Raw genomic sequence first — 13886 nt, forward strand, 5'->3', positions numbered from 1 at the left:
ATACCATGTTCAAAGATACCATGTTCAGAGATACCATGTTCAAACATACCATGTTCAAACATACCATGTTCAAAGATACTATGTTCAGAGATACCATGTTCAGAGATACCATGTTCAATGATACCATGTTTAAAGATACCATGTTCAAAGATACCATGTTCAAAGATACCATGTTTAAAGATACCATGTTTAAAGATACCATGTTCAAAGATACCATGTTCAAAGATACCATGTTCAATGATACCATATTCAAAGATACCATGTTCAAAGATACCATGTTCAATGATACCATGTTCAATGATACCATGTTCAAAGATACCGTGTTCAAAGATACCATGTTCAAAGATACCATGTTCAAAGATACCATGTTCAAAGATACCATGTTCAAAGATACCATGTTTGAAGATACCATGTTCAAAGATACCATGTTCAAAGATACCATGTGTTCAACAACACCATGTTCAAAGACATATGTTCATAAATTATATAGTAAACCATACAAAATAAAACCATTCATGTTAATTATATAAGCTATTAAAAACACTATGAACACCTTTAGCTTATCTTAAATAAATGTCTAAATGTCTGAAAACTATTAATCTCTAAATATCAACTTTAATTGGTTTAGATAGCATGGAACAATTTAAACATTTTAAAGTTTTATTTTAAACCATTTTCACGGTGTTAACTCCAAGCTCTTCCTTTCAACTAGTTTTATGTATACCTCCATATAAAAAAAAGAGGGAAATGTCCGATTCACAAACGGATAAACTTAAAAAAAAATTTTTTGTCCCCAGGACATGACCGGGTTGTTACGATCAAATCTCAGAATATTTCTATTGCGAAAGTTTGGTGTTGTCTGGGTTTATATTGATCTACCCGGGGTTGTAATCTAGCAGCACATTCATCCATCCACTCTTCATTCATTCTGAGAAGAGGGTTGACAAGATTCCAGCTGCCTAAGGGCTTCTTAGGCCAAACTTAGTGTGATCAATAATGCAGGAGATAACGTCATTTTTCTAGCTTGAAAAATATTTAATTCTGATAATTTTTTTCTGAAGCAAGTCATTTTTGCAGAGAATTCTCAAATACAAATAAACAATTTTCAAAAACAAAAACATGAATATATAATTCATACTTGATCAGACAAAGCTTTAAAGGAATCGTTGTAAGATCGGGCATGACACTCTATCGATGGAGGGCCACATAAAATATTTAGAATTTAACTCTCTCGGTTTTAGTTTTATGAAACTTTGCCTCAATATGGTTAAATTTGTTGTTTAAAAAATAATTTACTATTATGTAGATTCAATTTACAAGGTTCTGGGTTGATAATCCTCAAAGACTCAAAGTTTTTATTTTGTTTTGTTTCTTGAAAGTTTTTTTTTCTCTCATCATTTTATGTTTACAATTAATTGTATCTACTGCAGGGAACCAACTTTAACCTTTAGATTGGGATTTATCATTGTATCTTCTTTTTAGCCCCTCTCCCCTCACATACCCACCCCCCCTCCAACCTTGCCTTCATAACAATTCCCAGGCGCGTAGTGGGGGGGACCGGTACCCCTGTGCCCCTCCCTAGACATGCACCCCCCCTAGGCCCCCCCTAGAGCCACAGGCAGGCTCTAATTTATTAAACAGTAAACTTACTATATACTGTATATTCAGATTTTTTTACTTTTCTTATCAATCGACAATGTCACAATTTCACTCCAATGTAATCTAGTCATGATGTTACTTAATGTGATAAAAAAAAATTTTTTTAAGGTTTTTGCTCTTTTACTACTAAATTTTATGATGGTATGATTGGTAATTATGATCAGATGACTAATAGTCAGCCTTTATGTAGATTTATATAAATTTTAAACTTTATTTTTTTTCTCAATACCGGTTTTTTAGGGGGTGCACATCAACCGTTAGGGGGTGAACAAAAAAAATTTCGGTGCGCTTACGCAACCCCCCCCCCTAGGCTAAACCTCCACTACGCGCCTGCCCCTACCCAACCGATCCTCCTTGCATTCATGTTTTACTGTGATAATTTTTAACACGCTATGATGATTTGGATAATTATTAATTTGCTAAATTCGTTTTGTTCAGTTCATCATTAAATTCATTTTTTGTGTGGCAGATTAACCAATCTTAAACAATTTTTGAGACGGACCAAATTCTAGATGCTTTCTGCAACAATTCTTTTTGTTGTCATAAAAAATCTATCAAACTTTATACTCACAGGCTGTCCAAAACAAGATTAAATAATTTTAATGAGTTTCAAAGTCTCAATTTTGAATTCAGAAATATTACATTTGATTCTGGAGGAGGTTTCTTTTTAAAGTTTTTTTTTCGATCTGAAGCCTTTTTTCTGTTATCAAAAATTATAGTTATAAAGTTCTCATTTACGACTTTTAAACCCATAAAACAGACTTCAAAACCATAACTTATTTTTTTTGGGATACCCTGTAGGTTCAGTTCTTAAATCCTACTCCAGATTCCTACTCTTTAAGGATGGATAGTATCCTACCTATTCTGCTCCGGGTTCCTACCCCTATGTTTGGATAGTATCCTACCTATTCTGCTCCAGGTTCCTGCTCCCTATGGATGGATAGTATCCTACCTATTCTGCTCCAGGTTCCTGCTCCCTATGGATGGATAGTATCCTACCTATTCTGCTCCAAGTTCCTGCTCCCTATGGATGGATTGTATCCTACCTATTCTGCTCCAGGTTCCTGCTCCCTATGGTTTGATAGTATCCTACCTATTTTCCTCCGGGTTCCTGCTCCCTATGGTTGGATGGTATCCTGCTTGAGCTAACCGTCCTGCCAGTGCGCGTCCAAAATCTCCACTCCCAATAACTCCAACCCTCTTGGATGCTTCCTCGTTCAAATGTGTCTAAATAAATATTTTGAAAATAGAGCGCGAGTGTATTCGAAAAATAGGATCAGCTCAGACTTGCTAGGACGGAGTACAGTGTATAATCCTACCTTGAGTTCTGAACTACTCCCTCCAGGAAAGGATCTAGTGAGCTGATACTAGCTAGGACGGAATACAGTGTATAATCTTACCTTGAGTTCTGAACTACTCCCTCCAGGAGAGGATCTAGTGATCTCAGACTAGCTAAGACGGAGTACAGTGTATAAACCTACCTTGAGTTCTGAACTCCTCCCTCCAGGAGAGGATCTAGTGAGCTCTATTTCTTTAACCCAGGTTCCGTCCCTCTCTCTAGGTGCCCCCTGAACAACAGCTTTATAACTATGGTTATATTTCTTCTGTAGATAATAAAATGTTACCCACAATAGATATCCTTCATAGAGCGTGACCGGCAAGGAAAGGTTATTGAGGGAAAAGTATTATAGAATAAAAATCTAAGATTATCTAGGAGTAGAGCCAATAATGATAAACATGTATCAGGTCAACAATGACGAAAAACGTCGTTTTTCTATAACTTGAAAAATGTTTACATCTTACAATTTTTTCCATTGAAATGCTCAATTTACTGTAAAGAGACGCCAAAATGGAAAATAATCAATTTTCAAAAAGAAAATCACGAACATTTCATGCATTCTTTATCAGACAAAACAATCATTTTAATTTAATTTCATGGTTTCCTTCTCAATATTAAAAGAGACATTTCAGATAAAAATATTTAAAAAAAAAAAGTAAAATTAAGAATATTCAAACTCGGTATCTAAACTCGGTATTTTAACTCGGTATTTTAACTCGGTATTTAAACTCGGTAATCAAACTCGGTATTTAAACTCTGTATATAAACTCGTTATTTAAACTCAGTATTTAAACTCGGTATTTAAACTCTGTATATAAACTCAGTATTTAAACTTGGTATTCAAACTCGGTATTTAAACTCTGTATAAAAGCTCGTTATTTAAACTCTGTATATAAGCTCGTTATTTAAACTCGGTATTTAAACTCGGTATTTAAACTCGGTATTTAAACTCGGTATTTAAATTTAAAATTCGGTGATGGTGATGGACCAAACCTCTGTAGAGTAAAAAAAGTAGATGTTAGTTCCACATTTATTGAAAATATATTTCGGTCTGGGTTGACCCTCGTCAGTTCTAACGATATAATAACCATCAAAATCGATAAAAAAAATAAAAAATGTAAAAAATCACAAGAAGATAAACAAACAAAAAAGATTCTTCAAAATAAAAATTTGGGCTGTCAAGTGGACATAAGGAAAACGAACTCAGATTATGAGATGGAAAAGAGATAATTTGCAAATATTCACTTTAAAAAAAAATGTATAAAAAACATACTGAATTACAGTTAACAATTAAACATAAACTATTTTTTTCTGTTCATTCCTCTGAGTTCAGTCATAAAATCTCTGATGTATTTAGATTCTCGTACTTCAAGTAAACTTCTTCCGTGGTCCCAAACCTTCTCGGTATTCAAACTCGGTATTTAAACTCTGTATATAAACTCGGTATTTATACTCGATATATAAACTCGGTATATAAACTCGGTATTTAAACTCGGTATTTAAACTCAGTATTTAAACTTGGTATTTAAACTCAGTATTTAAACTCGGTATTTAAACTTGGTATTTAAACTCGGTATTTAAACTTGGTATTTAAACCTCGGTATTTAAACTCGGTATTTAAACTCGGTATTTAAACTCGGTATATAAACTAGGTATTTAAACTCTGTATTTAAACTAGGTATTTAAACTCGGTATTTAAACTAGGTATTTAAACTCGGTATTTAAACCTCGGTATTTAAACTAGGTATTTAAACTCGGTATTTAAACTCGGTATATAAACTAGGTATTTAAACTCGGTATTTAAACTAGGTATTTAAACTTGGTATTTAAACCTTGGTATTTAAACTAGGTATTTAAACTTGGTATTTAAACTAAGTATTTAAACTAGGTATTTAAAATTGGTATTTAAAATTGGTATTTAAACTCGGTATTTAAACTCGGTATTTAAACTCGGAATTTAAACTCTGTATTTAAACTCGGTATTTAAACTTGGTATTTAAACTCAGTATTTAAAATTGGTATTTAAAATTGGTATTTAAACTCGGTATTTAAACTCGGTATTTAAACTTGGTATTTGAACCTCAGTATTTGAACCTCAGTATTTAAACTCGGTATTTAAAATTGGTATTCAAAATTGGTATCTAAACTCGGTATTTAAACTCGGTATTTAAAATTGGTATTTAAACTTGGCATTTAAACTCGGTATTTAAACTCAGTATTTAAAATTGGTATTTAAACTCGGTATTTAAACTCGGTATTTAACCTCGGTATTTAAACTTGGTATTTAAACTCGGTATTTAAACTCGGTATTTAAAGTCGGTATTTAAACTCGGTATTTTAACTTGGTATTTAAACTCGGTATTTAAACTAGGTATTTAAACTCGGTATTTAAACTCGGTATATAAACTAGATATTTAAACTCGGTATTTAAACTCGGTATTTAAACTTGGTATTTAAACTCGGTATTTAAACTCGGTATTTAAACTCGGTATTTAAACTCGGTATTTAAACTCGACATTTAAACTCGGTATTTAAACTCGACATTTAAAACTAGAGTAGAGAGACGAACATTTCCAGAATTCAAAACAACCTTTTAGATTTGATTTAATTAGAACAGGATCTAAATAAATTATTTATGCTTAAAGAGACTGTTAAAGTAAGTTTAAACACAAACTCTGATTTTCTAATCCCTTTATTTTTGCAAACCAACGGCGTAGACCTTAGATATTTTAAGCTATGAATTATGTTATGTTATATCAAATAATCTAACTTTAAAATATCAAAGGTGTACGTCATTAGATTGCAAGGATTTAGAAATTAGAAAATTTGAATTTGTGGCAAAGACTTATTTTCCTAGCTTTGAACAACTATATTCCTCAATTTTGTCTTCTTGACGGTTTTGTATTGTTTGCATTAAATTAATAATGGTATTTGTTTATACTAGAAAATTACTTATTGCAAAACGTTGAACAAAAACAAAGGATTAATATTTTTGCTTACATAAAATTGAAAATTTTACAATAATGCAGTTTGATTCCGAACTTGAGATGATTAAAATCTAAAAAATAAAGAAAACTATTTTTTCAATTCAAATTAGCAAAATGGAAACTGTGTCCGAATTTAATGAATTTAAGTCGCGGCTTAAATCTCCCAAAATCCGGTTTTAATTAAGCGCCTGCTTAAATCTTGAGAATTTTTAATACAAGTTTAAGTGGAACCAAACTAATTTGAGCCCTGGTTTAAATTTAAGCCACGGCTCAAATTCTTTAAATTCGGCCTCTGACCATTTGTCTAAAACTTTTAATTTTCTGATCAATATCTTTTCTGATATATTTGAAATATATTTTCCAATGCAAATTCTGCTAGATTCAGCCAAAGTTTGAGATAAAAAAGGTTTATTCTATCAGGTTGCAAAGATATAGGGATAAAAAACAAGTTTTTCGCCCATTTTAAAAATATTTAAAAATCTTTTTTGGGACTTACCCTAGGACTGGATAAACCAAGTTTTGCATTGGTTTCACTAAATTATTAGTACAATCACTGATTGCAGTACTGCCGACTGCGATAGAATTTAGATTTTTTAAAGACAAATCTATTTTAGGAAATATACGACATTTTTTGTTAAATATCTGAACCTATCGGGACAAAAATGCTAGTGATGAATCACATGACCACATGGAAGGTTTGTAGCCTTTCGAAATTGAATTTTTTTTTCTTCAATTTTTGAAAATCTTTTAAAAATCTGAAAGCAAAAATTTAAAAATACGTTTACTACTTTATTCTTTTATTATTCTTCAATATACGTATTTGTTAAAATGCAAACGATAGTTGTAAATAGTTGCAATGGTAAATATCTATTGTTATTTCATATTTGTGTATAGCATGGCACACCCTCTTCCCACTGTCAGAATATAGTGAAGATATCATTTAATTTTTATCACAAAATAACATATCCTAAACTATTTCTATTCTTTATTATCTCCAATTATTTATGCCAAACTGTTAATAATATAATATTATGGACATAATAATACAAAACAGTTTGTTTTACATTTTTAATATTGACTTTGATATTGTATCGTTAGTATAGATCTGAAGTAAGTCAACCCCGACCGAAGTTAAAAATATATTTAAAAAAAAAATTCGAACTAACACTTAGATACTTTATTTCCTTGATGAGGTTTGGCTCATCATCATCACCGAATTTTAAAACTTAAGTTCCTTAATCTCGTTCAGTTTATTTTGCTTTATTCATTTCATCCCCCAATCCTTTACAATCCCTTAATCCTTTACAATCCCTTAATCCTTTCCAATCCCTTAATCCTTTACAATCCCTTAATCCTTTACAATCCCTTAATCCTTTACAATCCCTTGATCCTTACAAATCCTTTAATCTTTTACAATCCCTTAACACCTTTCCAAATTCTTAATCCTTTCTAATCCCTTAATCCTTTACAATCCCTTAATCCTTTACAATCCCTTAATCCTTTCCAATCCCTTAATGCAGGATATTCTGGGGTTTCCGAAAGTACTCGGAAGTGTCTACTATGCATTTATTCGATATTTTCCATCGAATTAAGGTTCGGAGAGAAAGCCCTTGTTATTTTACCGACACAACCAGGAAATAATTACGTTTTTTTAGTTAACAAAATTTCTAGAAATATTTTTCAAATTTTGTATCTCATCAAAGTGTGATAAAATGTAAAAAGAAACTTGAATGTTGATCAGAAATACTCATTTTTAACATAAATACAAATATCAATTTGAAATTTTTACATCGTTAGAACTGACGAGGGTCAACCCAGACCGAAATATATTTTCAATAAATGTTGAACTAACATCCACTTTTTTACTCTACAGAGGTTTGGTCCATCACCATCACCGAATTTTAAATTTTAAATTAAATTAGGGTTGAGTAAACAAACATTCATATCTTTCATTTACTGAAGGTCAAAAGTTTACAGGGACCTAAAGCGTAATTTTAAGCGATTCTCCTTGCAGAGATGACTATGCCCGATTTACAAGAGTAGACATGATCTTAAAGTGTTTAATTCTGATAATTCCTACACGTTTTCCTACAGTCAAATGCACAAGTCACTTTTGTAGAGAAATCACAAATATAATAGAGTAAAAATAATAAATTTAAAAAAAAATAAAAACATTAATATATATTTTATACTTGATAAGAGAACCGTTGTGAATCAGGCATTGCCATGTTTGCCTAGAGGGTAGCTCGAAAATACCTGTTTAAATAAAAAAATATATTCACCGAAAATACCCGTTCAGTCCCTTTAAATAAAAAAATATATATTCACCGAAAATACCCGTACAGTCCCTTTAAATAAGGAATATATATTCACCGAAAATACCCGTGCATCCCTTTAAATAAAAGTATATATTTACTGAAAATACCCGTACAGTCCCTTTAAATAAAAAATATATATTTACCGAAAAAGCCTGGTTTGTGTACGACATCACGAAGCTATTTTGTTTTCTCCCAGATTTGATGGTTGTGTGAGCAGGGTTGGTTTTAGCTTCAGGTGGGTAGTTTCTACTGGACACTGCTCACTACTAGACTGTCCTAGAGAAACTGGTAACAAAACCCATACATTTATACTCAAACATTCCGGTATTCTTTAAACATCCGTCTCAGGAAATTACATATAGCCCCCCCCCCCAGCCTGTTCCCAACCCCAAGATCTGACATCATCCACCACCCCTTTACTACCACAAATCATTTTAATTCTTTCAAAGAAAAATGTTGTTTCGAATATCAATTAATATTGATAAGAGGAAATAGATTGAACCAAAAATAACATTTAGTTTTTCACGATTATTTTTATCTTTGGTTAAACAAAAAGGAATTGAGTTTTTGCCATAAACTATGATTTTCTAATCCCTATATCTTTGCAACACAATGTCATAGACCTTACATACTTCAAACCATGAACTCTGTTAGATAAAAAAATCTGAATATGATTTAGCAAAGTTTGACACCATCAGGTTTCAAGGAAAACAAGAATATTCAATATTGAAATTATAATCAGCTAAAGGAATTGAAGATTTGCCGCAAACTCTATTTCTTAATCCCTATATCTTATCAACATGATGGTGTAAACATGCCGGGGGGCATACAGGGTAAATAAGGGTGGGGGGGGGCAAACCAACGTTTACCCCTTTTCCCCAGTTACGGCCCTGGGTGTGAACCTTCGATACTTCAAAATTAGATTATTTGATCTAACAGAATTTATAGTTTGAAATATCTAAGGCTACGACATTAGGTTAAAAAGATAGCAATTTTATAACAATTTTTTATCAATCTTCCATTGTTGTGCGTCTTTTTCTTATTTCTGTCTTTTTGTATATAATATCAGAACCATTTTATGTGTTAAAATATGTTTTGTTCTTTAATAAAGTGTTTGAAAAGAAGAAGGTTGCAAAGATAAAAGAGATTAGAAAATCAGAGTTTGTGACAAATTTCTTTAGTTTATAAGTTTGAAAGTTTGTAACCCTTGAAATCCCTTGACCTGAATAGCTTAAAAGAATACAAGATGCAATGGATAACCTAAATATCTGGGTGCTGGGTTGGAGTTGGGTCAGGTTTAGGTTCTGCCTACTCCGTGTCTAGACCGGAGCACTGCTAAAACCAAACTGAACCTTGCTTTTCAGAGATTCTGAAGAGGGATCCAATACCTCACTGAATTTTTCCCGCTCGACGCACCTTTGAACCACGAAAATATTGAAAATATTGTAGTTTCTGCACTGGTGCATAACAATATATAGTTTAGAACTGTTCTCTAACCTGGAAACGGAAATACTAAAATATAAAAATCCTTAAATGTGTCATATATAATATGTACTACTGACATCCTAAACAATTAGGTGACTTATTTACAGTTTAGAAATTCTACATCCAGCTGGTACGCATGAATAGCGTAGGTCTACACCTGAGTTACGCAAAGCGTAACATGGGGCCAGAGGGTTGAGTAATATGCTCTCATCGCTGTGGTTTTATAATATGAAAACTTACGTAAACTCAAGATTCATCTTAGCAAAACCAGCTTGCACTTGTCAACCAACAGATTCATGAACCTATTGTTTTGACAAATATTTTTTTCTGAAAACCTAGTTTTTAGAGATTTTATTAATTTTCAGATTTTCATAATTAGGTTGTATTTGAGATTGTGCATCCTAGTTTTGTTTTTTTGAATTATGTAGAATTAGATGTTTTTGTTTATTAGTCCGTAACAAATTAAACGGTATAGCACGCACCTCTGCCCCTTTAGTAAAAGTAAATTTAACCTATATGAAGCATAAAGTCTGACCGCGTCAACCTTGCTGCACCAGCTAGTCCTGTCCATAGAGGTGATAGGGTAGACGGAAAAACACTTTATATACAAATAGGGTTACCCGAAAAATGCCTTTTTTTGTCAAAAATAGGAGTATTCATTGTAAACTTAGGTAAAAAGGTAGTTAGCAACCATTTTTCTTGAAAAAGTTTTAACAAATATTAATTCATATTTCTTCAAAAGTGTATTGAAGAAACAATAATTGAATAAATGTTGATATTTCGATTTTAAAAAAGTGTGTGGTAGCGAAGGTAGTGGGAAATTGAAATTAAATAATTGAATAAATATTGATATTTCGATCCTCGCAACACACACTTTTTAAATATAAATATCAACATTAATTAATCAATTTTTTCAATTTCCCACACACTTGCCATGGACACTTTTCAAAATCGTAATATCAACATTTATTCCATTTTTTTAAAAATTTCCCATCACCCTCGCTACCACACACTTTTTATGAAATAAATATAAAAATTTCACATTTATTTAATTATTTTTTTTTTATTTCCCACACACTTTGCCACACTTTTAAAAATCAAACTATCAACATTTAAACAGTTAAAATCTTTATTTTGAAAATGTAAAATATCAAACATAAAGCTATTGTTAAAAATAATGCAATTTATACATACATGGGGTGTGCAGCCTGATTGTTGAGTGTTTTCAATTGTGGGTTCCAGAGATAAGGATCCTTTTCATAGGAAATACAAAATCTTCAAAAATAGACAAAATTTATAAATGTTATATTTTATGTTTGAAATTGGAGTATTTCTTCAAAAGTTGTAAAACTTAACCCCTGAATGCAACAAGTGGCTGTGAGATGTTAGTCAGAAAATATTACATGGAACCGTAGCATGGCGTGCCGGGACACTATAGGGCTGCTCAGCCTATCCAGGTAGAGTGTATGAGCAGTCTGTGTAGTTTGTGGTGGGTTCCCAGTGGAAGATTTTTTTCCTCTTTATATGTCAACATGTTAGATAAATCTTCTTACTAAAACAATTCATTTTCTGAACGTTTTTTTTTAGAAAGGCGTAGGCCATGCTCTCCTGATAAGAACAGACAGAGGGACGAAATAACCGCCAAGAAGAGAACTCAAATGGATTGTTAAGTACAAGAGGTAGCAACAGAGAAATGGGCCAATTATACACGACGTCACAAGTGTCAAATATAACAAGAAAAACAAAATTTTCTCACATTAGTTGACATGTTTTCCAAGATTTAATAAAAAAAGTGTAAAAACAGAAAATAAAGAACACATAAAATTGAACTTATGTTACTGTAAGATAAACGCTTTATTCTAAAATTATCACATTTAAAAATAATTTTGTCGTACACTAAAACACAGCTGTATTGACAGTGTGCAAATTCTGCGTTGCCATCTATTGTATTAGAATCTATTTGGGAGGGACTAAGTGAGTCGTATATTTAATTATTCTATCAGAGTGTTCGATAGATTTATCAGAGTGTTCGATAGATTTATCAGTGTTCGAAAGATCAAACTAACTTCGGTAATTTAGATAGGATAATTTCTTCTGACACAATATTCCTTATTTCGATCAAATTATTCAATTAAAAAAATATTTTTGACGTAGATTCATAAAGTGATAATAATTATTATACATTCTGTTTTATGTAATTTTGTTCATCTATAGTTGTTTGATTGTTATCTAAACTTTGATTCTGGAGGAGTGGCATAATTACCATATCCGAGAAGGATTCGATGAGAAGGAGGGGGGGGCGGAGGGGGGTAATCCAAAGAAAAGTTTAGACTAGAAAGCGACAACGGTGTAAACGTACTGCATTGTTTACATAACAAAATCAGTGAAAAATTAGGTATTTAATAATAAGGAAAACACAAGGAGTATGAAATAGAAGGGAGATACAACTGACGCGGCCCGCCCTACCATATGATTATACATGCTTTGCAGACTCCATTTGTATATGAGATATTCAGAATAGGTTATTGTATACGCGGTAATTGTACATCAGACAAAAGTTTCTTATACAAATGGAGTACCGTCTGCAAAGCCTGTATGATCATATGGTAGGGCGGGCCGCGTCAGTTGTATCTCCCTTCTATTTCATACTCCCTGATGTATAATCATATGGTAGGGCGGGCCGCGTCAGTTGTATCTCACTTCTATTTCATACTCCCTGATGTATAATCATATGGTAGGGCGGGCCGCGTCAGTTGTATCTCCCTTCTATTCCTTACTCCCTGGGAAAACAGGATTCTGGGGGAAACAAAACAAGTATGCTAGGGGGGAGGGATTGGATATGTTTTTTTTAATTAAATGGACTGTTTACGTAGTTTCATGTGATCCTTCAGTTTTAGAGTGGCAGGTTTGATTTACAATGGTATCCTAAAAAGCTTTGCATGATCAAGAATGAGTAAGATTTCTATATTATCTTTAATTTTAGTTTCCTAGAAAAGCGGATTTCTTCTGCAGAAAGACAATAGAGGATCGTGTCAGATATAAACACTTATCAAGGTAGAAAAACAAAACATACAAAACATATCATCACAAAACTTATCATCACAAAACTTATCATCACAAAACATATCATCACAGAACTTATCATCATAAACTTATCATCACAAAACTTATCATGATAAACCTTATCATCACAAAACTTATCATCACAAAACATATCATCATAAAACTTATTATCACAAAACTTATCATCACAAAACTTATCATCACAAAACATATCATCACAAAACTTATCATCACAAACCTTATTATCACAAAACTTATCATCACAAAACTTATCATCACAGAACTTATCATCAAAAAAGTTATCATCACAAAACTTTTCATCACAAAACTTTTCATCATAAAACTTATCATCACAAAACTTATCATCACAAAACTTATCATCACAAAACTTATCATCACAAAACTTATCATCACAAAACTTATCATCACAAAACTTATTATCTAACAACAAAACATATCAAAACATATCTTATTAGCGACAAAACTTAGCATCACAAAACCTATGAAACTACAAAACTTGATATGTTTTCTGATGATATGTTTTGATAAGTTTTGTCGCTGATAAGATATGTTTTGATATGTTTTGCGGTGATAAGTTTAGTGACGATATGTTTTGTATGTGCTCCAGAAAGGAGAATGACAATATTCCATATTTTAAGATTTTAAACGTTTATAGGTTGCCATCGTGATTGGAGCAAGTCCCTTTTGGTGCCTTTTAATAAATCGTATTCTCTCTCCAATTTTAGCTTGTTATAAAACTGAGATTTTCTCTAAATAACGCTGCTGCTACTCTAGCAAATTGATTTTACGTTTAACAGATATGGTTATCCGCTATTTTCTTTTAATGAATAATTCAAAATATTACGAGAAATTTCGTAAGAAAACCAGTTTTGATCAACATCTAGATTTTTTAGAAATATGGAATAAAATTGATAAATAATATCATGCAAATTATGGCATTTACTCCAAGTTTCATCAATTTTTAAACATAATTTTCTTTAGTCTTTGAAAAATTTTGAGGCGTTTATTCGTAAA

At 31.9% G+C, this 13886-nt stretch overlaps 1 protein-coding gene across 1 annotated transcript in view; it reads right to left on the reverse strand.

Annotated features, from left to right (window-relative positions):
* LOC111695786 (metalloreductase STEAP4) overlaps positions 1 to 9790 on the reverse strand; it is a 21923-nt gene extending 12133 nt beyond the window's left edge. The window contains exons 1-4 of the mRNA XM_023465227.1: positions 9564 to 9790; positions 8447 to 8579; positions 3141 to 3227; positions 2753 to 2886 (exon numbers count right to left, since the gene is read on the reverse strand). Of these exons, the coding sequence (XP_023320995.1) occupies positions 2753 to 2886; positions 3141 to 3227; positions 8447 to 8473 (248 nt within the window). The 5' untranslated portion in view covers positions 8474 to 8579; positions 9564 to 9790. The remainder of the gene's footprint in view (positions 1 to 2752; positions 2887 to 3140; positions 3228 to 8446; positions 8580 to 9563) is intronic.
* Between the last annotated feature and the right edge of the window lie 4096 nt (positions 9791 to 13886).

The sequence above is a fragment of the Eurytemora carolleeae genome, unplaced genomic scaffold, assembly GCF_000591075.1.
Source record: "Eurytemora carolleeae unplaced genomic scaffold, Eaff_2.0 scaffold76, whole genome shotgun sequence".
Classification (NCBI taxonomy): Eukaryota; Metazoa; Arthropoda; class Copepoda; order Calanoida; family Temoridae; genus Eurytemora; species Eurytemora carolleeae.